The sequence below is a fragment of the Leptodactylus fuscus genome, chromosome 11, assembly GCF_031893055.1.
Source record: "Leptodactylus fuscus isolate aLepFus1 chromosome 11, aLepFus1.hap2, whole genome shotgun sequence".
NCBI classification, from domain to species: Eukaryota; Metazoa; Chordata; class Amphibia; order Anura; family Leptodactylidae; genus Leptodactylus; species Leptodactylus fuscus.
In genome coordinates, this window is record NC_134275.1 from 35,070,757 (window position 1) to 35,098,116 (window position 27,360).

At 40.4% G+C, this 27,360-nt stretch overlaps 1 protein-coding gene across 1 annotated transcript; it reads left to right on the forward strand.

Moving 5' to 3' along the window:
• Window positions 1–1,060: 1,060 nt before the first annotated feature.
• On the forward strand, window positions 1,061–24,482 carry LOC142184520 (myosin-4-like). The gene is made up of 39 exons (XM_075259416.1): window positions 1,061–1,094; window positions 1,494–1,706; window positions 1,800–1,943; window positions 2,049–2,205; window positions 2,829–2,856; window positions 3,356–3,470; window positions 6,374–6,466; window positions 6,550–6,613; window positions 6,780–6,878; window positions 7,341–7,444; window positions 7,541–7,679; window positions 7,759–7,877; window positions 7,967–8,116; window positions 8,192–8,362; window positions 8,854–9,327; window positions 10,038–10,125; window positions 10,202–10,319; window positions 12,455–12,578; window positions 12,657–12,793; window positions 14,336–14,591; window positions 14,669–14,911; window positions 15,245–15,421; window positions 15,720–15,865; window positions 15,941–16,031; window positions 16,114–16,503; window positions 16,583–16,709; window positions 17,609–17,727; window positions 17,800–17,996; window positions 18,257–18,440; window positions 19,291–19,456; window positions 20,388–20,512; window positions 21,046–21,354; window positions 21,455–21,658; window positions 21,772–21,897; window positions 21,978–22,148; window positions 22,227–22,331; window positions 22,445–22,540; window positions 23,250–23,384; window positions 24,383–24,482. The coding sequence occupies exons 2-39, from the start codon at window positions 1,506–1,508 to the stop codon at window positions 24,398–24,400; spliced, it is 5,910 nt and encodes a 1,969-aa protein (XP_075115517.1). The 5' UTR covers window positions 1,061–1,094; window positions 1,494–1,505; the 3' UTR covers window positions 24,401–24,482.
• The last annotated feature ends 2,878 nt before the right edge of the window (window positions 24,483–27,360 follow it).

A 27,360-nucleotide genomic window follows, 5' to 3' on the forward strand; every position in this document is an offset into this window, starting at 1 on the left:
AGGCTGTACTGTACTCTAATTGGGCATTTATAACTAAAAGAGCCTCTCTAGAATGACTTACACTTACCAATACATTTTAAACTACAAGTAAAAGTCCTTTAAGAACAATACTTTATAAAATAACTGCGACATCTCTGCCTGTTTGGGTCTCTGCGCCACCCTCTGCTCGCGTGCTGTGGCGCAGGAGGCGTGTGCAGTTTGATAATTTGCTTAAAGTTTTTAGTTGCACTGTGTGAACACGGCTCTAGTTCTGTGATTGTATTTGCACCACACCGGTCTTCTGCCCTTGTTGCCTCTGTCCATTAAGTGGTTAAATTTTGTCTTGCCTCCCCTATTTAGTCTTTGCTCACAACCACACTGGTGCCTATTATTGCCTCATGCTTGCTGGCTTCTCGTGCTGTTAAATTACTTGTACTCTAATCCTTGACCTCTGCTTCCCTACTGACTATTCTTTTGGACTTTGATTTGGCACTGCATTGCTCGACTGTTACCGGACCCTTGGCTAGCTGACCTCCCTTTGTGGTTGTTCGTCTTGTCTGCGTTTTGTGTGTCAAATATACAGGAAGGGACCATCTTCGTGCTTACCGCCTATTACGTAGGATAGGGCCTGGCAATAGGAAGGGACAGTTGGAGGGCTTCGTCTTAGGGCTCACTGTCTCTTGTGCCCCTTCCTCCAGGGTTCTCCAGCAGCTTCTGGGGAATTGTCATCTAGCAATTCCCTAACAGTAACTCAAATGCATATTTGGTTTACTTACTGCCATTTGTATTGATGGTCCAGTACCTTTCATTAATGGACCCAGGACTTGCCATGACAATCCAGCCTGCTGGGATTTTTTGTCTTCTTTTAAAACTCTGACATACTGTAATGGAGAGAACAGAACACATGCTTGACCTACTCTCTCCTTCTTCTGGGCACTCTGGCTTGGAGAACGGTGGGGTTTGGGTCACTGTTCTCCATGGATGATCCATAATTGGGAACTTTGCTGTCATAATTTTATATTTACTGATATTTTACATTTTACTGATATGCCATTTCCTTTGCTTTTTCTTTTGTTTTTAGATAGATACACCTTCTTTCTTGGCTGTGCTAAAAAGTAAGTGGTGGTGCAACACAAATGTACAGAAAGTACTTGAGACTAGTGTAATAAATTAGTGGCTATTCACTAAAAAGTAGTTCAAATAGTAATTTAGTAATAGGACCACCTAAACAAAATCAACTGTCTACACATGTAGAAATCACTCCATCTTTGCAGCGGTATTGGAGAAATACGCAATACAATCTGATAAATGTACTACAATAATCCACCAAAATTCTCAATCAATTTGCACCAAAAATGCTTTATACTACATTATGTTTTAGGCCAGGGGCATCACATGGTGTAAATTATATGGTTTGGCCAGGGACAGAAACGTTGTGGCAAAATCCACAGCATTTTACATATATTAACACCATTAACAGATTAAGCTCATATATCAATGATTTATTCTTGCAGAATCCAGTAACTATGGGTGATAGTGAAATGGCGGTCTTTGGGGAGGCTGCCCAGTACCTCCGTAAAAGTGACAAAGAGAGGCTAGAAGCCCAAACCAGGCCTTTTGATGCCAAGAAATTCTGCTTCATAGATGACCAGAAGGAACTCTATGTGAAAGCTGTTATCACTTCTCGAGGAGAAGGAAAGGTCACTGTCAAGACTGAAGATGATAAGGTAATTATGACAACCATATATCTAATAAGTACAAAGTACATTTGTAAGTGAATTTTTTAAGTAGGAAATAATTGTATTCTTTTTCTCCTGAAGACTGTAACTGTAAATGAAGATCAAGTTTACCCTCAAAATCCACCAAAGTTTGATAAAATTGAAGACATGGTCATGATGACTCACCTGAATGAGGCATCTGTTTTGTATAATCTCAAAGAGCGTTATGCAGCCTGGATGATCTATGTACGTTTTACTTAAGGCTTACCTTAAATTGAAAGACTATGTGTAATATAAACAAAAATTTAGATTTTTCAACCCTCTTTAAAAAAATTCTTTCATATATTACAGACCTACTCTGGACTTTTCTGTGTCACTGTCAATCCCTACAAGTGGCTGCCAGTGTACAACCCTGAGGTGGTGGCTGGATACAGAGGCAAGAAGCGCATTGAAGCCCCACCACACATCTTCTCCATCTCTGACAATGCCTATCAGTTCATGTTAACAGGTACACACTCTTCTTTTTCAAGATGGTGGATAAATCGCCTGATTCATGACAAGGCCTGTGCTTCTTTATTAATCATGTGCATCTTCTGCCAAGCCGTGCACCTCAACATAAATCTATGCCGGGGGGCCACACGGTGGCTCAGTGGTTAGCACTGCAGCCTTGCAGCGCTGGAGTCCTGGTGTTCAAATCCCGCCATGGGCAAAAAACCATCTGCAAGGAGTTTGTATGTTCTCCCCGTGTTTGCATGGATTTCCATCCCATATTCCAAAAAAAGACATACTGATAGGAAAAAATGTACATTGTGAGCTCTATGTGGGGCTCACAATCTACATTTAAAAAAAAATAAATTAAAAAAAAAAAAATCTATGCCGGCTCATAGCCGCATAGATTTCTTTAATATTTCCATCACAAAGTTGGTACAAGAGATGGCTCTGTCCACTTTGAGAAAACTGGTAAGAGCAGAGTAAAAATGCCATCTGCAGCTTTGTTAGTCGTAAGTGGAGTTAATTCACAAAACACAAATTTATGACTTTGTTGCCAAAAAATTGCCACAGATTTATAACAAATCTGGCCTATTATGTTTGTGACCTAAACAATACTGACCTACTGTATTATTTTTACAGATCGTGAAAATCAGTCTGTCCTGATTACGTGAGTTAAACCCTATTCCTATTTAAAGGGGTCATCCAGGGAATAAAAAGTTCTTTTAATTCAGGTCCCCTGATGACAATTCAACTCTGGATCACATGACCAATCTGTTCTACTCTAAGGGTGCATTCACACGGAGGAAAATGGCACTGAATTTGATGTGGAATCCGCATCAGATTCAGCGCTGAAAAAAAAGCCTCCCATTGACTTCAATGGGTTCCTTTTTCTGCTTTTTCTTATCTATCCTAAAATGTGCAATCAGTGGAGAGTTGGGAGGACCCTATACACATTACAGATTAGATGGTTGGGATGGTCTAACCGAAATCAGGGAGTTCTCTAAACATACAACTAATGCGCATGGCTAACTTAAAAAATTGGATAATCAGATTGTATCTATGTACTTTTTCATCCCTTACACATTTTTCTAGTTAGGAAATTTTAAAATGGATGGATATACATCTTTCTTTCTATTCAGTGTTTATTTTCGCCACTTTTTCTTTAGTGGAGAATCTGGTGCTGGTAAGACTGTAAACACCAAGCGGGTCATCCAATATTTTGCAACAATTGCAGCTATTGGTGATGCTGGAAAGAAGAAGGAACTCTCCAACAGTATGCAGGTAATCTCTGGCATGGAGGCACATGTGATCTGTTTCAATGTAAGTGGATATATATCATACCAACCTCATGGACTCTGTGGCTGCAGATATGTAACCGAGCTAGTAATGGTGGCTCATAAAAAAAAAATTGCCTTCTTAGCATTCTCCAGGAACATGTTCTAGACGCCTGTGTTAATTAAGACCACTATGTAACTGAGAAGGGACATGGAGAGCTTATGTCAAGCTTGTCAGGTTTAGGATTCCAGGATGTGGAATTATGAGGCTCGTGTTAAGAAGAGATCCTGACTCTATGGTATACAAACTATTCTTACTGCTGAAACTAAAGTCCACAATATGATAGAGAGGAAAAATGTAAATGAGAACTGGATCAGTTTCCCAGTTGGATTTGGTGAAATTATTAGGACACTGCTCTACTCTCTTTTATAAAAGATTTTTTTTAATTTTTGCGAGTAGGACTTTATCTTCAATCTAAAACAATACCAAGCAAGACAGTATGGACATAATGGAATAAACATGAAGAATATTTATATGGATACATAGTTTCTATTGAATAAAGTTGGCAATAAACCTCACCGCTCTCACAGTACGGTGCAATAGGCACTGCTACTGTGAGGAAGGAAGGGTGTTCCTAACTGACTGTCAGGAACACCCTTCTAATGGTCAAGAGCTATGGTACCGGCACCGATAGCTCTTCACCCGGGGCACAGATCGTGACAGCCGACAGTGTGCTGAATTCAGTGCTCTGTCGGCTTTCCAGCGGTATATAAAGCCGCATGTGCCCCAACTCATGAAAGGTCCTATTTAAATAGGACACCTTATTAATAATACCCCCTTATATTATTAATGCCCCTAATAGTCCCTATATAAAGTCGCCATATTCTGACACCTGTAACTTTTTTATACTTCCTTGCATAGGGCATCTTTTTTTGTGAGGTCGAGAGTACTTTTCAGTTCTACCATTTTGGGGACTGTTTATTGCTTTGATCACTTTTTATTCAAATTTTTATCGGAGGCAAAACAGTAAAAAAAATTCGTCAGTTTGACACTTTTGACTTTTTTCCTGCTACAGTGTTTACCGTACGAGAAAAATATTGTTATAGATTTGTAGAGCAGGCGTTTTAGGACACAGGTATACCTAACATGTATGTGTTTCACAGTATTTACATACTTTTATATGTGTTCTAGGGACAGAGGGGTGATTTGAATTTTTAATACTTTTTATTTTTTTAATATTTTAATTTTTTTAATTTTCTTTTTGTACTTATTAGACCCCCCAGGGGTCTGATCACTAATACAATGCATCACAATGCATTGCAAAAATCCAGCATTTCTATTGCAGGCTACATAGAACAGCCTGCAATAGAAAGTATAGAATGACAGGCTGGAGAGCCTTCACAAGGCTCCCGGCTGCCATAAAAACGCACGCAGGTCCCGAAGCTTGCTCCGGGTGCCTGCGATTGCCTGTGAAATGGCGCTTCAGTCAAAGCTGGGGGGTTATTGCTAAAACAGCAGACACCATTATTGTGTTGGGCTGCTGGGGATGGGTTGGAGTGCTGGGGGGCGGTTTGGGGGGCTTTTGGATGTCTGACTGGCCCTTCCTTGGGCTTGAGGACTGTTTTTTTTTCCCACCCACTTGCAATACTTGCACTTGGGGGTTAATAGGAGCACTACAAGTGCAAGAATTACAAGTGGGTGGGAGAAAAACAGTCCTCAAGCCCAAGGAAGGGCCAGTCAGACATCCAAAAGCCCCCCCCCCCCATCATCATAATCATTCTAGTATTTATCCTCTATCCGTAGGATAGGGGATAAATACTTGAAAAATCACTGTACTTTTTTCAGCAGAAGTTTACCTGCTCTTCTGCCTGTGCAGCGGTCTTGTCACTGGAGACCGCGTAGGAGCGCAGGCACACGTCGGGTGTGGGCCTGATTACGTGGCCACGTCACCCGACGTGTGGGGAGGAGGAGGGGGCAGCGTTAGCATGCAGAAAGCAGGCAGGGAGACGACCTGCTCTCTGCGAAGGATGAGGGGCGGCCGCTGGAGCAGCACTGCTGCTAATAGGTGAGAGTTAAAGCAGCGCTGCGTCCACAGGGACGCCCCAAACCACCACTCGCTTCCCCTGCCGGGCTGCTATGACGCTAGGCCAGTCCAGAATAGTTCGCACGCAGCTTGTCTTGGAATGGCTTAAGTCAGTAAAATTGCCGCCCCCCGGCATTTTGCCACCTGAGGCAGTTGCCTCACGTCGCCTCATTAGAGGTGCGGAGCTGGGTGGCCACTGTGGAGAAGATTGTACTGTGTGGGGGCCACTGTGGGGCAGATTGGACTAAGTGTGGACCCTTCACTATTTACATCACACACTATATCAGTTTTATAGCACATATGTAATATTATTACAGGTTATAATAACATTGCACGGTCCTATAAAACAGGCCTTTAAGATGTAAATAGTGAACATTAATTGTTCAAAATGATACCAAATGTAAAACAAAGTTGTTTGTATAAATGAAAGCTCTGTAAAGCCCCATTTACACAACCATATTTTACGGGTCCGTAATTGTCTGCAATTGTGGACCTGCACAGTATGAAGGTTAAAATGCCGTGTTGGCACTTTGTGATAATTTAGTGGGTTTGGGGTTGCAGATTGGGCACTTGGTCTCTAAAAGGTTCGCCATCACTGTTATAGAGCATGCCTACAACATTCTTCATAGAAGTCAATGACTCATCTCTAGACTATAGGTTCCTGTGGTCCATGGGGCTTCTATAAAGCAAATCTCTAATGATTGCGCATGGGTAATCATGTAGAGAAAATAGAATTAAAAAATCTACTTAAAAAATATGCATTGGTATTCTGGTTTTAATTATTGAGTATAGATGATTCATTCCCTTCATATTTCTTCTATTTTAGGGTACTCTGGAAGATCAAATCATCCAGGCTAACCCTCTCCTAGAAGCCTTTGGCAATGCCAAGACCCTGAGAAATGATAATTCCTCTCGTTTTGTAAGTATTACTGGCAAAAATTTATTATTTTCTATTTTAACTGGTATCGAAAAACAGTCATGTTTTCCGTTTATCTTTTTTAGGGTAAATTCATTAGAATTCACTTTGGAACCACTGGAAAACTGGCTTCTGCTGATATTGAAACCTGTAAGGATGAATGTGTACATATTAACAGACATTAGACTTGTACTTATAGTTATTAGTTTTATATGTATATTACATTGTCACACCAGCTGTAAGAATTCCTTTTGTGTTACTTTTTTTGGTTTATGATGTGTTCTATACACAACATGTGTTCTATACACAACTACAGATCTGCTGGAAAAGTCCAGAGTAACATTCCAGCATTCAGCTGAAAGAAGCTACCACATCTTCTATCAGATCTTGACAAACAAGAAACCAGAGATTATTGGTAATGACACCTCTATACTACAACATCTGTATAATAAATTACACTGTAGACTGTCTATACTCCATGTGCTACCATAAGTTCCTCCACGAGGCACCATGTTCTCCCCTAAAAACAATCAGATTACAGATCATTGCCAGGGGTCCCAGCTACAACACACCATATGATATTTTTTTTTCCAAGGAACCCTTTGAAACAGACAACTTGTACAACATGCACAATTGTATGCACGAGCTGAGTAATATAATTAAAAATAATCATTTTATTTTGAAGCCGGAGTCTAACTTTTTTCCAACTTCATCCAAAATTGGTTGCAACTCTGACTCCATGATTCCAACTTCATAGCCCTGTTCGGAAGCTCCTTAATTTATGAGTTCTTAATTTCTAGATGTTCGAAAAATGTAGATTGCAGTTGTATCATATGCTATAACTTATGGCTATTGACCACGGTTTTCTTGTTTTTAGAGATACTACTTCTCACCACCAACCCATATGACTACCCTTGGATCAGCCAGGGTGAGATCGCAGTGAAGAGTATTAATGATGAGGATGAATTGATAGCCACAGATGTAAGTAGCTAGCAGATTTATTGTAAGACACACAAACATAAAAAAGCAAGTATGTCATTGGCTACTAATCTTGTCTATTATTTTGCTTCTTAATAGACCGCTATTGATATTCTTGGGTTCAATTCAGAGGAGAAAATTGGGATCTATAAGATGACTGGTGCTGCCATGCACCACAGTAATATGAAATTCAAGCAGAAACAGAGGGAGGAGCAGGCCGAGCCAGACGGCACTGAGGGTTAGTACTCATTGGACTGAGTAGGATAAAATTACACATTTATTGTACACAAGGAATAATTGTGTTATATATTTTATAGTTGCTGATAAAATTGGTTATTTAATGGGTCTCAACTCTGCTGACTTGCTGAAGGCTTTGTGCTACCCAAGGGTAAAGGTCGGCAATGAGTATGTCACCAAGGGACAGACTGTGCCACAGGTATTTAAGATGACCAACAATATAGACGAAAATAATGACAAAGTGTATTACTAAAGGTTAAAAAAATTCTATTGTGTTTACCTCTTCAGGTCTACAACTCGGTCGGTGCCCTCTGCAAGTCTTTGTTTGAAAAACTGTTCTTGTGGATGGTCACACGTATCAACCAGCAGCTGGACACCAAGCAGCCCAGACAATTCTTCATCGGTGTGCTGGATATTGCTGGATTTGAGATCTTTGATGTAAGGGAGCAATCTTTTCTAGTTCCCTAAGTCAACCATACTACATCTTCACACCTGTTTTTGTATAAATTACAGTTCAACAGCTTGGAACAGCTCTGCATCAACTTCACCAATGAGAAGCTGCAGCAGTTCTTCAACCACCACATGTTCGTCCTGGAACAGGAAGAATACAAGAAGGAAGGCATTGAATGGGAGTTTATTGACTTTGGTATGGACTTGGCAGCCTGCATTGAACTTATTGAGAAGGTGAGCTTACATATGATTTATATTATTCTTTATTAAAGGGGTTGTCTGGGATTTCAAGCAACCTGTGGGATGACTGGGGGATCTAAAAGAAAAAAAAAAGGATATTCACTTGTCCTCTGCAATCCGTTGTCTGCCACTGGTCCCCTTTCTGACCGAGCCATGGCTCTGAAAGACCTGAGCCTCAAATGACCACTGGAACTAATCCGTGGCCTCAATGGTCACTGGAGAAGGACTGGTCACATATCTCACATATGTCACCAATTGCTGACCCGTGACGACTGATGCCAGCAACCACTGATGTCACCAGCCACCTGATGCTAAGGACTTTTGGTCCCAGCGTGCAATGGAAAGGAGTCAAATGTAGAGTATGCTTTTTCTTTTCTTTTACACTCCCTTCATAACTGCCTCACAGGTTGCTGCAAATCCTGGGCAACCCCTTTAAATAACTGCATATCATTCAGGAATCCAACATTTGCCATCTGCTTTTTCAGCCCATGGGTATTTTCTCCATCCTTGAAGAGGAGTGCATGTTCCCCAAAGCCACTGACACATCCTTCAAGAACAAGCTTTATGAACAGCATCTTGGCAAGTGCAAGAACTTTGAGAAGCCCAAGCCCGGCAAAGGAAAGGCTGAAGCTCACTTCTCTCTTGTGCATTATGCTGGTACTGTGGATTACAACATCACGGGCTGGCTCGATAAGAATAAGGATCCACTGAATGAATCTGTGATCCAGCTCTACCAGAAGTCTTCTGTCAAACTGCTGGCCTTCTTGTTTTCCACCTATAACAGTCCTGAAGGTGTGTTCTGTGTCCTTGTATTTCACATTCTTACTCTCAAAGTTTACATGGTAGAAATTGTGTTGAAACTTGTTCTCTCTGTCATAGCTGAAGCTGGTGGTAGTGGTGGCAAAGGAGGAAAGAAAAAGAAGGGATCCTCTTTCCAGACTGTGTCTGCTTTATTCAGGGTCAGTTAAATTTTTCACTTGAGCGTTAGGTAAACCCAAATAATTTGAAATATTTATTAAATATACTTGATATTAGCAATGAAATGGGATTAACAGGATATTCCAATATTATATTGGTGGCAGTCAGACCTCTTAGTTTCCCATTGATGACAAGTAAGGGGATCCTGAGCCGTCCATTTAAATAGACCATCAAACACTTGTGCGTGCTGCCATTCCTTTCAATTCTACGGGTCTGCCTGAGATAACTGAGGACTTTGCTAAGTTTCTCTTCATCAGTTCCACAGAAATTAACTGAGAGCAGTGCACATGCGTGACAGCACTCCATTTAGGTGATCTCTCTTTATGAACAGTGGGGGCCCCAGCACCAGTGTAATAGGTATCTACTATCCAATGTATAAGGTATAACTTTTATACAATTTACTGCAATTTAAATAATGCTAGATTACAAAAAAATTGTGAATGACATCTTAGAAAAGCAAATAAAAATGAATCCTATGGATAAAACAGTATAAAATTCTAAAATAGTACTACTAACATTCAATTATTAAATAACCTTGCTCCTGGTATTATGAAATTATACAATTTCTTTTTTTTTAGAAATCTGTTTTAGACATCTTCACAATTTTGTGTTGGAAAAAAGGGCAAGTGGTCAAGACATCTGAGCTTCTGGTTGTTCTCATACAGAATTTATATTGTTCTTTTTGTTAAAGGAAAACTTGAGTAAACTCATGACCAACTTGAGAAGCACTCACCCTCACTTTGTACGTTGCCTGATCCCCAACGAGACTAAAACTCCAGGTAAATTTTCTTTCTCATGAGCATTTACGTTTGGTAGAATTTCTAATGTTTATCATAAGTATATTCTTGTACCTAGGTGTCATGGACAATCAGTTGATCATCCATCAGCTGAGGTGTAACGGTGTTCTGGAAGGTATAAGAATTTGCAGGAAAGGATTTCCAAGCAGAATCCTCTATGCTGACTTTAGGCAGCGGTAATTATTCCATATCATTATTTGGGCAAAATTTTGCTGTGTATTACTACATAGGCTCATGGTTCCGGCAGATAGATTACCCAAACCTATCACATTTGAATCAGGAATAGGTTCATAAAAGGTAGACATGGGGTGACAAATAAAAGAAGGATATTGGGCCAGGTCTCAGTGGAAAAATCTGATATAGTGTCCCTTGTTGTTTAAGGGAGTCTATCAAGACAAACACCTCTGTAAGTTAGATACAAATGACCCCATATTAGGGGAAAAGGTTCATCTTAACACACACCTTCTATTAGTTCTCTACACTTAGATGTGGGTTTCACCTATGTGAATATCACCTACCAGTTCCCAGATCTATTACACATACTGTATATGGTATACTGTAACATCTCTGCCTGTTCGGGCCTCTGCGCCACCCTCTGCTCGCGTGCTGCGGTGCAGGAGGCGTGTGCAGTTTGATAATCTGCTTAAAGTTTTTAGTTGCACTGTGTTGTAATTGGATTTGCACCACACCCGTCTTCTGCCCTTGTTCCCTCTGTCCATTCAGTGATTGACAGCTTTCCTTCCTATCAGGTTCAGGGTGGGTTCTTCCTCCCCTATTTAGTCTTGGCTCACAGTCACACTGGTGCCAGTTATTGCCTCTAGCTTTCTGGTTTTTCTTGCTGTTATTACTTGTACTCTAATCCTTGACCTCTGGCTTCCCTACTGACAATTCTTTTGGACTCCGTTTTGGCACTGCATCGCTCTCCTGTTACCGAACCCTGGCTAGCTGACCTCCCTTTGTTGTTGTTCGTCTTGTCTGCGTTTTGTGTTTCACGTATTCAGGGAGGGATTGTCTTCGTGGTTGTCGCCTACTACCTAGAATAGGGTCTGGCAATAGGAAGAGAAAGCGGGGGGCTTCAGTTTAGGGCTCACTGTCCCTTGTGCCCCTCCCTCCAGGGTTCACCAGCAGCTTCTGGGGAATTATTGTCTGCCATTCCCTAACATATACACTGTAAATAATTAAACCAGAGGTTCTCAAACTTATTTTGTCTACCGCCCACTTCGAGAATTAATTATTTTCTAGCGCCCCCCCCCCAATTTTTTTTACTTTACTACATCTTAAGAATCACAATCGCAGTCATTATGTTAATATTGGAGCTTACCGCCATCTATGGCACAGTTTGACAACTTTTGGACAGGAAACAGTTACTGTCTAGTCCCCTAGATGGCGTTACACGAGGAAACGCGCGTTAAGCGTAAAGGAGCGGTAAAGTTTGTGTTAAAAGCAAAAAAACAATTTTAAAGGGGTAGCCTCATGAAGCTTGATCTGCCTTCTAAGCTGCCTAAAAATCTTCTTTCTTCCTGTTTGCTCGCGTCAATTAGCCCCGCCCCCAAATTAGTGTGTAGCTCCGCCCACCACATAGCGTGATCCTATGGGATGACTGAAGGGCCTGTGATGTCATCAAAAGGTCCTGTAGACTTGGATTTACTTTGTACGGAGTTTCCTAAAGGACCTGGCTCCTCTGCCCACTAGCAGCCTGCTCTATATAATAAAGCTTTATCCTAGTAAACAGAGAGACCAAGTCCTTTAGCCCAGTAGGATTTAGACTACTTTATATAAGAAAGCAGTACTTATTCCACACACCCCCCTCTATCTCACAGCAGGGAGCTAGGTGATGTGTATGTGATGTGTATGTGTGGTGCAGACACAGGCTGGCTCAGTACACTCAGCCCCCCCCTCTCTCCCCCCACACAGCAGGGAGCTACGTCATGTGGCTCCCTCAGCAATGAGCAGGGGGCCAGGTGCTAGTGTCCATAATGAAGTGAATAAAGTAAGATAGTGGACAAACAAAGCAGTTTTGCTGAAGCAGTGTATTTAGGAAAAGTCTTAAATCCACATTAACAAGCAGTATAGATAGAATCATTGTTATGATACCACCCCTTTAAATTAGCCATCGCCCCCCTAAACTGCTTCAACGCCCCCCAATCTTATCTGTGCCCTTTACTGCCCCCCTATAGGCCTCCAGCGCCCACAAGGGGGCGTTATCGCCCACTTTGAGAAAGACTGAATTAAACTATAAAGAAATCAGGTGGTTTTGTGCAGGTTTGGAAACCTTCAGAAGTGAATCATACCTCTCTCTCCTATCTCTTAGTTACAAGGTGCTGAATGCAGCTGTAATTCCGGATGGTCAGTTTATTGACAGTAAGAAGGCATCTGAGAAACTCCTGGGTTCAATTGACATTGATCACACACAGTACAAATTTGGACACACCAAGGTATAAAACAGTACCTATCAATCTTCTTGCTTCATCGAAACATCTTCTCTATCTTTAAGGTTTTTTTTGTGGTTCAAGGTGTTCTTCAAAGCTGGTCTCCTGGGTACCCTGGAAGAGATGAGAGATGAAAAGTTGGCACAACTGATCACTAGTACTCAGGCACTTTGCAGAGGTTTCTTGATGAGAGTTGAGTTTAAGAAGATGATGGAGAGAAGGTATTTGCATCTGTATTTTTCTTTTGAATGAAACTGTTGAGTACTAATAATTTGGGTATCCCATCTTGGCATTCATGATATATCCAGAAGATATGGCATAAATGCCTGATAGATGCTGGTCCCCATCTTTGAGACTTTCATCTATCTTGAAAAAGGAATCGATTTCCATCTGCAAGTGCACAAGAGAGGACTGTGCATGTGTGATTCTATCCATTCACTTGTTTAGGACATCAAAAAATAGCCGAGCCTGTGCCTTTTCTGTCCAGAATTTAGCTATTTATAGGCATAACCATAACAAGACATTCTTAAATGTAATGAATGTAAAGTAATATTTCAAAAACTTATAAAATTAATTGTGAGCCAAATGGAAAAAGACAAAGTTCCATTACTAATTTTTAGGTCTAGGTCTTATGGCATTCACATATTTCATGCTACCTTTATACCGTGGGTCACTAAAGTTACAGCGATACCAGAAGAAATTCTGGTATTTTCTGTGTAGGTATATTTGAAGTAGAAAGTCTGCATAAGGAAACTCTGTGAACTTTTTGCGAAAAGTACTGCAGAAAAACGCAATGCGTTTCCACAACAGCTTTTCCTGTCTTTTTTTGGCTGTGGCTCGCTAGGTGGGGCCTTAGCTTTGTTTTGTTGTATATTTTGCTGCAGTTTTTTTTAGCCAAACCCAGGAATAGATTAAGCAGACTGGAGAAGTATAAAAGCTTCCTATATATTTCTCTTTCAAAAAAATACAGCAATATCTAAAACAGAAAAGGATAATTTCCACAACGCCTAAGCTTAAAGAAGCTTAATAGAGGATAGTGGGAGAAAATTGATACTTACAAGTTATTACATACAACTGCTACCTGCATACCTACCGTATTTCAAAAAGCATCAGCATGCATATGCATGTATGTACTGTATATCATGGTCTATGGCAATTTTGATGTCAGGGTTTTTTTTTTTTTATCTCTGAGTACAGATTAAAATAAAGATAAATATGCATATTGCATATGGAATGGAGGGTGGTATAAGTTTTAACTGTTATTTTGAATGTTTTGCAAATAAATATTTAAAAAAATACATTTGTAAGAATTTCTTAAAGGGGTTGTCTGACTCTTTTTACAATGTTTAATAGGGCTGCCGGAGGGACCATGAACATTAAAAAATTTAACTCTCCCTGAGCCTGGTCTTCTGCATACAGGTCCCTCTGGCTGACGTCCACATTGATGCCCTGTTTGTGCTAGGTGACTGCTGTGCCATTTCTAAAGAGATAACCACGGAGGCTTGTGACTGGCTGCAACAGTCACCTGGCACAAAGACCCTAGAGTCCTGTAAACTAAAGACCTGACCTGCCTCTGCTGGAATCAGAGGATCTGGGAGAGAGAGAATGTTTATGTTGATGGCCTTTAAAAAAAAGACTCGGCCAACCCTTTTGATGAGATGGGTTTAGAAAAATGGCAAATAGATGAGAAGCAGTAATTGACAACAGTCATTCATCGCTAACTTATCAAAAATACATTAATATTATATACACTTTCTCAAAAGGGAGGCTCTATTTGTCATCCAGTACAATCTCCGATCCTTCATGAATGTCAAACACTGGCCATGGATGAAGCTGTACTTCAAGATTAAGCCTCTCTTAAAGAGTGCTGAGTCAGAGAAAGAGATGGCAAATATGAAAGAGGAGTATAAGAAGACAAAAGAAACTTTGGCTAAGGTGGAAACGAAGAGGAAAGAGTTAGAGGAGAAATTGGTTTCCCTTGTAACAGAAAAAAATGATTTGCTTCTCCAAGTCCAGGCGGTAGGAGCTTTAGCAAAAATCTTTATTTATTTGCAATTATTACCATAGGTATGTGACCTATATCTGAAAATTTACAGGAATCTGAGACTTTGGCAGATGCAGAGGAGAGATGTGATGGTCTTATAAAATGCAAGATCCAACTGGAATCTAAGATAAAGGAGCTCAGTGAGAGACTTGAAGACGAAGAAGAAAGTAATGCTGAGTTGACAGCCAAAAAGAGAAAGTTGGAAGATGAATGCTCTGAACTAAAGAAAGACATAGATGACTTAGAACTGACTCTAACTAAAGTAGAGAAGGAAAAACATGCCACTGAAAACAAGGTAGAGTTAGAGAAAACAACCTTTACAGTGGGCAAAGCAATTATGTTAAATTTGGGAGCGACATTTAAGTAAAATATGTTAACATATTAAATGTGATGAAATACAAAATAATGAAAATTCTAGATTTAAAAAATTCGATTTCAGTTTAATTTTTGACAGACTGGTATTATACTACCATAATTGGTGAGTTCTGGCTGTAGTATATGTCTGAAATATTCAAAATATGTCAAATTGTAGCCAGTTTATATGAGCTCCTAGGGCATGTAATACAAAGGAGTGGGAGTCAGGTGCCACATGTGGGGATCAATTCATTATGATAAACTTTATTTCTAGGTTAAAAACCTCACTGAAGAATTGGCAGCTCTAGATGAAAATGTATCTAAAATCACCAAGGAAAAGAAAGCTCTTCAAGAAGCTCACCAGCAGATTCTTGATGATCTTCAGGCTGAGGAAGACAAAGTCAATTCTTTGACCAAAGCCAAAAGCAAGTTGGAGCAGCAAGTAGATGATGTACGGATTCATAAAACAATATGTTTTCTTCATTATTCCTTTGTCGAGAACCTTCATATTTGATTAAATTACATTGTCTTACTGTCCTTCTGGTCCATTAGAGGACCGAAAGAATGCAAAAACGGATATCATTCGATGCATTGTATAACGGACCCGAACAGAGACCAGGGGAGCCCATTGATAACAATTGGGTCTGCCGAGTGTCTGCCATTTATAAATCCTTTTTAACTGAAATTGCCAGACAAAAAAGTTGGGCTTGCAGGATATAAACTCAGCATTAAATATCTTATCTTTCCAGCTTGAAGGTTCCTTGGAGCAAGAGAAGAAACTTCGCCTTGACCTTGAAAGAGCCAAGAGGAAGCTTGAAGGTGACCTCAAACTAGCACAAGAAACAATTATGGATCTTGAAAATGAAAAACAACAAAATGAGGAGAGAATGAAAAAGTTAGTATTTTTGCCATTTTAAACAAATAAATTCCATTCAGGTAATTTAAAAATGTTACCTTTTATTGTTCACAGAAAAGACTTTGAAATTAGCCAACTCCAAGGAAAGATAGAGGACGAGCAATCCCTGGGATTACAACTGCAGAAGAAGATCAAAGAACTGCAGGTAGAATACCATGAAAATAATTCCCCAATCTTTCTTTTTATCACACTTTGAGCTTAGTGTTCTAGATATGCTTTGTTTTTAGGCTCGTATTGAAGAACTTGAGGAAGAAATTGAGTCTGATAGGGCAGCTCGAGCCAAAGTTGAGAAGCAAAGAGCTGAACTCTCTAGAGAACTAGAAGAAATAAGTGAAAGACTTGAAGAAGCTGGAGGTGCAACATCTGCTCAGGTGGAGTTGAATAAAAAACGTGAAGCTGAGTTCCAGAAATTGAGACATGATTTAGAAGAAGCCACCCTTCAGCATGAAGCTACAGCTGTCACCCTACGCAAAAAGCATGCTGATAGTGTAACCATACTTGGAGAACAGAACGATAACTTACAGCGCATCAAACAAAAACTGGAGAAAGAAAAGAGTGAACTGAAAATGGAAATTGATGACCTTTCCAGCAACTTGGAAAGTGTCTCTAAAACGAAGGTAAAGCAGTTCTGTATATTACATTTTGAGTTGTCCCTTTTTAGTTATATCACCAACACGAATGTTCTTCTTTTCAAAGGCCAACCTAGAAAAAATTAACCGTGTAATTGACGATCAGCTCAATGAAATGAAGGCTAAGGAAGAAGAGCACATGCGATTGATTAATGATCTCACTGTCTTAAGATCTCGATTTCAGTCTGAGAATGGTAAACTGAAAAATAAAAATTTAAATTCAAATTGTATTGACTAATTTAAGCTTTGGCAAGCAGTGCTCCTTACATAAGACACTAAACTTTACCAGAAAAAAGTCATGCCACTTATTTCTGATTGAATCATAAAAATCCAGCCCCAAACATGTTTTTTAGCCTGATGGCCTAACCATAGGATAGGTCACTGTTCGGTCCAACACTAGGACCTCATACAGAACAGCTGTTTTAGCAACCCCCAAAAGCAGTGGACAGTAGCGGATGCAGTCTTCCCCTATTCAAGTAATAGGAGCAGAACTGCAATTCCCCACCGAGACCACTGTACAGTGGACAGGGTTGCAGCTTTTCCCCTTGAATACTATCCACTGCAGTAGGTTCCAGCACCCAGTGGCTGCTGGAACAGCTAGTCAGTGCAGGGTACAGGTGTCAGACCTCTTAAGTTAGTGGCAGATTCTGCCTCCCATTGTTTTTAAAGTGAGGCAGACATCGCAGCAGGACACTGAAAAAATAAGCATCCTGCTTGATCTTGCAGTGGTTGCCCCTAACTAATTCAGCCGTGGATTCCACAGCTTGAGACTCCCTGGTGATGAGGTCCATTCATCTGGGACTAGTCAGCAGCGTAAAGCCACGACTGAATGACAATGCCCTGCGTTGGCATTCCATCGAGGTTAGTCTGTGGTCAAAAATGAAGATGAAAAATTAAAAGGAATTCCTCTTTATTTTCCACAATGTGAACTTAATACATCCAGTCTTCTCAGATATCAGATTATCACACAGCTATATTTAACTAGAATTAACATATTATTTGCATCGTATTAATGAATTAATAGACAGTGACTCCGGACACAGATATGAACATGGTCTAAATCTCTTGTTCACCTGTATTTATTTAATTCTAGGTGAGCTGTCTCGTCAACTTGAGGAAAAGGAATCTCTGATTTCTCAGCTTTCCAGGGGAAAGCAGGGATTCATCCAGCAAGTGGAGGAGCTAAAGAGGCAACTTGAGGAAGAGTCAAAAGTAATAAATCACTGTTGATGAGACTTTTTGAAAGCTCTATAAATGCTCACAATATTTTGTTGTTCACTTCAGGCTAAAAACGCCCTTGCACATGCTCTTCAGTCTACCCACCATGACAATGACTTGCTCCGTGAGCAATATGAGGAGGAGCAGGAAGCTAAGGCAGAACTCCGTCGTGCTTTGTCCAAAGCTAATGGTGAAGTTGCACAATGGAGGACCAAATATGAAACAGATGCCATTCAGCGTACAGAAGAGCTGGAGGAGGCCAAGTAACTATTTTAAATCTTACATACACAAAGAGCTAAAAATAATGTTGAACAATATGATACCTATAGTTTGATAAAGAAGTTATTGGAGCTCACCGTGAATGACAATCAGTCCTGGGCGAGGTGCACGATAAGTTTGTGGACCAACAAACGAAGGTAATGGATCAAGAAAGAGAGAAATCGGCATCACTCCGCGGAGTGATGCCGATTTCTCTCTTTCTTGATCCAATATGATACCTATATATTGTTTCATTTACTTATAGAAAAAAGTTGGCCCAGCGATTGCAAGAAGCTGAAGAACAAGTAGAAGCTGTGAATTCTAAATTTACCTCACTGGAGAAGACCAAACAGAGGCTTCAGGCAGAGGTGGAGGACCTAATGGTGGATATGGAGAGAGCAAATAGTGCAGCAGTGGTTCTTGATAAGAAACAGAAAAATTTTGATAAGGTAGATTTTTAAGTTCTCTACCATTGTTAAATTAACATCTTCTCGATTGTACTATTATGGTGGATTTTTGGTCTTTAAATATGCTGGCCACTCAGGAGCTGAGTAGCTTCCATAGCCACCAGGTCTCCATTGTATTACACAGCAGAGACCTGGCCATGCTGATCACAGGCATTGACACTTAAGATGCCTCAGGTCAAACGTGAATGAGGCATCTTTTTACCAGCGGCCACTTTGAGTTTGCTTAGGACTTCGGCCTTGTGTGGTACCACATGATGGTAGATAAATGGACTATCGTCCATAGCCCATGCTAGCTGTCACAGCCAACCATAAATGTTCTATGTCACTGGATGAAGGACACACAATCTTTCAAGGAAAGATTGTCTTTGGAAAAAAAGATCCTTTATTTATCTGAAAAGAAATCCATACCTGCACAACAGTCGGCTAATGCGTTCGTTCGAAATTAAAGTGGTTATCCAGTTACTAGGAGTGAAGGCCTATTCTTAGGATAGGCCATCAATATTAGATCTGCAGGGGTCCAACTCCAGGACCCCTGCAGATCACCTGTAGCAAGACAGTATGGCTCTCAGTAATGTAGATACTACAGAGCTGTCCAATAGACTTCCAGGATAGGATAGGCTAACAATCCTCGAATTTTTAATTTTCAAATGATTGAAACTGACCATTTTTTCCAATATTAGTCTAATGGTGTATGGGCACCTTCACATGGCCAGAACAAATTTTAATTAATGAAGGTTCCCACTGAATGAAAGCAAATAAAGCCCTTGAAAACCATGAAGAAGTCCATGGAGAGCAATTTTATTTTAATATCATATTATTTGCTCTTTAATAGATTCTATCAGAATGGAAACAGAAGTATGAAGAGGGTCAGGCTGAACTGGAAGCTTCTCAAAAAGAGTCTCGCACATTAAGTACTGAGATCTTTAAGATGAAAAATACTTATGAAGAAGCCTTGGAACAAAATGAGACATTGAAACGTGAAAACAAGAACTTACAACGTATGTTCACATCATGCTTTTTCAGCAGTTACATTCTCAAAGGGGTATTCCAACATGATACATTTATGTCATATCCATAAGATATTCCATAAACATTTGTAGCATACTGTAGATATGTTCGGTTACCAGGCTTCCTTAAAGGGGTATTCCCACGTTGCATACTCACCAGTCTTCACTGCTGTAAAATCTTCTTTCTTCCTGGTTTATTGCGTCATTTGGTGGGCGGGGTTTTATATGCAACCTGCCATTTAGCTCCACCCCAAATTGTTGTGTAGCTCCGCCCACCACATAGCGTGATCCTATGGGCCGGCTGAAGGGCCTGTGATGTCATCAAAGGTCCTCAAACAACACTATATGCACAATATTGGACTATGAAGTACAGGCAGGAGCAACACCATTCTTTGTTACATACAGAGACTGCCTGTCTCTGCCATAATAAACACAATTGAATTAGCTAGCCTGATAACTGGGAGAACAGAAGATGAGTTCAGAAATGAAAGCAGCTCCTCTCCCCTATCTGAGAGCAGGGAGTTAGATCACATGGTGTAGACACAGGAATAGCTAGAAACACAGGCTCGCTCCCGTCCACTTAAACCCTCCTCCCTCCCCCCTGAGAGCAGCAGATACATCACTTGACTTTTGAGCAGATAAGTCAAGGGCTGTGTCAACAATGAATTGAATAAAGTAAGATAGTGGACAAACAAAGCAGTTTTGCTGAAGCAGTGTATTTAGGAAAAGTCTTACATCCACATTAACAAGCAGTATAGATAGGATCCTTGTGATGGGACAACCCCTTTAACCCAAAAGACATTTTAGACGCCAATTTTAATTAGGTCTGTCAAATGGCAATTTGGTTGGTAATTTTACTTTCCCTTTCTAAAAAAAACAAAAACAAAAAAACTGACTATTTTTTTGTATTTCTTTATTTCAGAGGAAATCTCAGATCTGACAGAAGAGATTGGTGAGAAAGGAAAATCAATCAATGAACTAGAAAAGGCTAGAAAGCAGAATGAACAGGAAAGACATGATTTACAGGCTGCTCTGGAAGAAGCTGAGGTTGTTGACTATATGTGTCTGCATGCTTATTGAAGTAACCCAATCTCTTATCAAATATTTCAAGGCCTTCTAATACTTTATTACATTGGAGGTAATAAAGTATTAAGCAGGATATTGTACAGTACATATACCCTGTGATGCTTCCTGTGATGTATAAATAAATATCTTTAAGTATTAACAGTTTGGGACCCAAAAAAGCTTTGGCTGGCAAACAATCTAGTAGGTATATTTAATATGCAACTATGCAAAGTACCAATGTCCAATGAGACAAAAATCGATATACATACTGTATATGTATACAGACATGTATAGTTAAGTAGACATATAATTTCAGTGGAAGGTGGGGCATACAGTGGCTGCCACGAATTCCTAGTGTCACATATCTAACGTCAAAGTTAACAAATGTTTTAATTGTGTCTCTCTAGAAGGCAGAGACTGGATGATTCTCCCCATGGACATTAGGCAGTTACTGGATCTGTCCACTGAAATTTATGGCAATAGCCAGCTTCTTTTCTAAATTATATCTTCAAAAGGGTTCACTGGAACATGAAGAATCAAAGATCTTGCGTACCCATCTTGAGCTAAGCCAGGTTAAATCAGAGATAGAGCGGAAGATTGCAGAGAAGGATGAAGAAATTGAACAGCTGAAAAGAAACAGCCAGAGGGTTATGGATACCATGCAGAGCACTTTGGATTCTGAAATCAGGAGTAGAAATGAAGCGCTGAGACTGAAGAAGAAGATGGAAGGAGACCTGAACGAGATGGAAATCCAGCTGGCTCATGCTAATCGTCAGTCTGCAGAGGCCCAGAAACAACTAAGAATTGTCCAAGGGCAATTGAAGGTGATTTATTAATAAAAAAAGTTATTCAACTATATTTGTAGTGTATTCATTTGAAGAATATACATACAGCAAGCAATTAACCATTTTTTTTTCCCAGCAGGATGCTCAACTACAATGTGATGAAGCCTTGAGAGCACAGGAAGATCTGAAAGAACAGTTTGCTGTCATCGAACGCAAAAACAATTTGCAGCAAGCTGAAATTGAGGAGTCGGTGGCTACTCTGGAACAGACAGAGAGATCTCGAAAGATGGCAGAACAAGAACTTCTGGATGCTAGTGAACGTCTTCAGCTCCTCCACTCACAGGTAAGATCTTCTGAGTGTTTAATGAAACTGCCTAAAGTTATCCACAAGTTGTTACATAAATGGCTATTTTACATCAATATAAAAAATATTAGATAAAAATCTATTTTTCGTAGAACATCAGTCTCATTAACAGCAAGAAGAAGCTTGAAAATGAAATCGGCCAGCTCCAGAGTGAAATTGAGGAAGCTCTCCAGGAAGCTAGAAATGCCGAAGAGAAAGCTAAAAAGTCCATCACAGATGTAACTCTTGTCCTTCATACTATTACTAAGCAATCTATTTATTGACTACCCAAACTTATTCTTTATAAATTCTTTTCAAGGCTGCTCTGATGGCAGAAGAGCTGAAGAAGGAGCAGGACACTAGTGCTCACTTGGAGAGAATGAAGAAGAACCTGGAACAGACCGTGAAGGACCTGCAGCATCGTCTGGATGAAGCTGAACAGCTGGCACTCAAGGGTGGCAAGAAACAGCTTCAGAAACTGGAATCCAGGGTGAACACAATTGGAAGAATAAGTGGCAAAATATTAACGTCATAAGCATGAAAACTAGAGGAATATTTGTATTTACAGGTCCGCGAGCTGGAAAATGAATTGGAGAGTGAACAGAAACGAGGCATCGAGGGCTTGAAAGGTGTTCGGAAATATGAGAAGAGGGTGAAAGAACTGACCTACCAGGTAAAGAACCTGTTTTTCAGATCCAAAATTTACGCCAGTAGTGTCCTATTCACATAAACCATTGAACATAAGCCACCTGAATATAATAAGTACCGTTTCTATTCTTCACATAGGCTGAGGAAGACAGAAAGAATAATCTGAGATTACAAGACCTGGTCGATAAATTGCAGCTGAAAGTTAAGGTCTACAAAAGACAAGTTGAAGAATCTGTAAGTTAAAATACCTGCATTTGTACATTAGTCCTAATAAATGTTCAATCTCTGACAGTGATCACAAGAGGGAACACACTGCTATAGTCAATGTTCTTCTTTTCGGGACTTCAGGGAGTAGTGAGCTATTATATTACATGTTCTCATGTCCTGATTTAAAAGGGTTGGAAACATGGCCTTCTGGTGCTTATTTAACAAACTTTCAGAAACCCATAGCCACCAAAAGGGTAAGGGTGGATTCACACCTGCACCCGAACTTCGTTTTCAGGTTTCCGTCTTCTGCCGACAGAAGACGGAAGCCTGGCAGACAGTGTCCCGCCTGGAGCGACTGTGAGCGTTTTGTGCTCTCCGTGGCGAAACCATTTTTTTTTTTTTTTCAACCGGACACAAAGTCCTGCATGTCTGACTTTGTGTCCAGTTAAAAAAAAACGGTTTTGCCACAAAGAGCACAAAACGCTAATAGGCACTCACGGCCAGACACTTTCCAAACCCATTCATTTGAATGGATTTGAAAAATGACTGCAGGTTTCTGTCTCCTGCCCAGTTTCGGGCAGGAAAGGGAAACCTGCAAAATGGAGACCGGGGCGCAGATGTGATCCCGCCCTAATACTAATTTATGGATACTAGATATGGATTTAGTCCCCCTTATGTTGAAATTCTTCTTAAGAGGGGCCTTCAAAGTTACATATTGCCAATGTCTTTTTCTCAGGAAGAACAGGCAAACGTACTTCTAAGTCGTTTTAAGAAGGCTCAACATGAGCTTAAAGAAGCAGAAGAACGAGCCGATATTGCCGAGTCTCAAGTGAACAAAATGAGGGCCAAGAGTCGCAATATTGGTGGAAAGGTAGCATGATTGTTACTATCAAATATAAATGCATATGTCGTATGTGTTGAGTTTATTATTTGCGGAATACTTATTTTTCTGAATTTTCAGGAAATACCGGTACATTCACAGCAATAATAAATATTCACTGTTCCCTTGTAAACTCTTTGCTTAGCTTTATTTTACTTGCAGCTCCTTGTATCAATATTATTTACATGCAGTGAATCTGTGGACAAACTACATTACCCATGATTCCTGCTCACTCTCTGTATACTCCTCCTTTCTTCCCTGGAATGAAATCACTGCCTTTGTGCAAATTCCCTCCCTGGTGTCTGTGTTGTGTCACAGTACTAGTGACTACTAGTTTCATTTTCTGACTGAATTGCTTACAGGGAGGGGTAGTGAGCTTGTAAACAAAACGTTACAACTGTGGTCAATGACCTGAAAATAAAGCAGATAACTAGCTATGAATTTAAATAGGATATATATTAGGAAGTGTTCAGTATTGATGCATATATTATTTGGCCCACGTTTTTTTAAAACCTGGATAATTCCTATAATATTGGTGGAACATAAGTGTGATTACTGTATATATTTACTGTTTATATTTATTTTATACCCTAGTCCATGTAAGGCCTTGTTCACATTTGCATTCAGTATTCCGAACGCATTGAAAAGCAGTGAGATTATGAAAGCACACAGACCTCATAGAACTAGAATGGGGTCTGTGTATTTTCCACATGGTGTCCGCACGAGTCATGCAAAGAGGAAAGTAGTTTATGAAGTACTTTTCTCTCCGCATGTTCAGTGCGGACACCGCACGGAAAACACAGGGACCCCATTCTAGTCTATGGGGTCCGTGTGCTTTCATAATCTCACCACTTGTCAATACGTTCAGTATTCCATTTGGGGGTCCCCAAGTGGACTCCCTGAAAGGAATACCGAACGCAGATGTGAACCAGGCCTTTGTTTTTTATAGATGTTTTGGTTATATAACATTTGTATTTTTTTCTTTACAGAAAGACAACACAGAATAAATACCCTTATACAAATATGGAGATTTATCAAATGTTCCAGTTAATCTCCCCTATTACTTATATTAAATAAAAATATTTAAAGCACAACAATTTTGTAATCTGCTTTATTAAAGAAAATCGACTGTTTCTTTACTTATTTTCCTCCTTCTGCCACTGATCAAACCTGTACAATAAAAGTCTATGGAGATGGCTTCACAGGTATGGAGGACTGCTAAGAAGGTATCTACAGTAGATACCATGCTTCAACCATGGATCCCTTATGGAATAACCCTATGTTTCCCCATCTCCTAACTATGGACGAGACCACATTTTGGATATTGCACAGTGACCTGCTCCTGGGTGACATATATACACTGACAGAACTGTTAGATTCTTAAGATTGTAAGATGCTTTTCCGTTACCATGCACCTCATTTTATAGTTATTTACAGCTAAGACATGGGCTCTGGAGCCAGTTCCTACACATGTTTTGTCTGTTTTTTTTCACAGCGCTTTTCACAGAAGGTCCGCAGAGTGTTCCTCTGCAGACTTTCTGCTTTCATTATACGAAAACCGCCAGCATTTCCGTAGGTATAATTGACATGCTGTGATGTCAAAAATTTGACAGCTTTGGAAATCTCAACATTTTGCTACAAGTTGCCAACATGCTTCAGGAAAACAGAAGGAGGCTGAAGAGGTCCAAGCCTTGGAGCAATCCCCTGCTAAGTAGTTTCCATGGTGCTACATGGATCTGTGAAATACAGTGGGGAGACTCCGCATAGAATGTGAGAATATAGTGCAAGTCTTTCTATCTACCATACTATGTAACTATGTAATTCATAGTGGCTACCGGTGGTCCATTCTCGTTCTTGCTCCTCCCACCAGATCTATTTGATGTGACTGATGTACCTCTCTCTATAGCGGGCAGCACATCACTCTCTGTACCATGAAAACTGCTTAGCAGATTTCTCCAAGGATTGAGCCTCTTTAGCCTCCTCCTGTTATCCTGAAGCAACTTGTAGCAGCTAGCGAATGTTGGACTAGCGTGCCTAAAATTAATTCTGAGGGCGCACTATACAGTTATATACAAATATTACCTGATACTCCTAGATTTGTAGATATTTTTTTTTTAGTTTTACCTTGCTGCATAGCCCTTGAAGCCTGTGTTTAGGCCTCAGCAGTCAAGCCAGCATCAGTATGAAGCATACATGCAAGCGATATAATGCCAGCGTGTCACACCTGACAGCTGAGGCCCAATCATAGACCTCAGTGGTCCCTGACTTCATTCCCAGACCATGACCTGCAACAGATCCCAAGGGAGGTGAGTAACTCTGTTTCTTATGTGTAATCACCTTCCTTGGGCCTCCAGTAATTATACACTGGGATCTCTTTAGACCCTCAGAATATAATAGTCATTCTTGGGAGGTGAACCCCCAAAATATGTAATGAGAATGGTTATCGTCCATCCCTATGTAGGTGTTATTTTGTTTTTCATTTTATTAGAATAAAGGCCACTTTGGGACATTACACTGTGCAGGGGACACTATGGGACATTACAGTATATGGGGGCCACTATGTAACATTATACTGAGTGGAGGGACCAATATGGGACATTATACTATATGGAGGCCACTACAGGACATTATACTATATGGGGCCACTATGTAACATTATATGGTGTGGAAGGTCCACTATGGGACATTATATTGTGTGCAGAGGACACTATGGAACATTATACTGCGTGCAGGAGCTGCTATAGAAAAATATAGAGTATGGAGGGTAACTATGGGACATTATACTGTGTGGAGAGACTACTATGGGGCACAATACTGTATGTAGGCCACCGTGGTACATTATACTGTATAGCAACCACTATGGGACATTATACTTTGAGAAGGGGCTACTATGAGACATTATAATGTATAGAGGCCAGTTTCGGACATTATACTGCATGAAGGGCCACTATGGGAGAATATATTGTGTGGAGGGGCCAATGTAGGACATTATACTGTGTGAAGGGGACACTATGGGACATTATACTGCATGGAGGGACACTATGGGACAATATATTGTTGCAGTAGCAACCGTGGGACATTATACTGTGCAAAGGGGCCACTATGGTACATTATTCTGTCACAGGGATCTTTCTTAACAGCCCAGGGCCTATGGTAACTTTAATCCTACTTCTGTCACATTACAACAGATGCCTCAGTGGTTAGTACTGTTGTTTTAGGCCCCATTCAAACCTGCGTTCAGGCCTCTGTTCGGGGAGTCCGCTTGAGGACTCCCGAAGGGAAACCTATACGAATTAAAAAGTGGTTACCTGGGAAACCCATAGACCATAATGAGGTCTGTGTGGTTTCCGCTCGGTTTTCGTACAAAACATGCGTAGACAAAAGTCCTGCAAGCGGTACTTTTCTCTTCACGTTTCATGTGGATGCCACACGGACGCCATTATAGCCTATGGGGTCCGTTTAGTTTACTTAGGTAACCGCTTTTTCATGAGCATAGGTTTCCATTTGGGGGGTCCCCATGTGAACTCCCCAAACGGAAGCCCAAATGCAGATGTGAATGGGGCCTTACAGAGCTGTGGTCCTGGGGTCAAATCTGGTCAAAACTACATGTAAATGGAGCTTGTATCTCCCTGTGTATGTGTGGGTTTCCTTCAAAAATATACTGATAATGGCTTCCAGTAAAACAACTTTCCCTGGTGGGTGTTGAGAATGAGCTCCCGCGCCGCAGCCGCTCACGCCATAATGGTTCCTGTGAGAAATGCGTCTTACAAATGTTTGTCACGTATTCTGTATTGGAGAATGTTCACACAGCTCAAATTGCATCTTTTTGCTGTAAATACCACAAAACTGTGACAAAACCGCAGTATTTTGCCTCATAGTCAAGGTAAATCCGCCATATGACCGCAGTGTGTGAACAGGAGCAGTAACTATATAATAAGCAGCTTTCCTCTCCTCATATGACACGTCA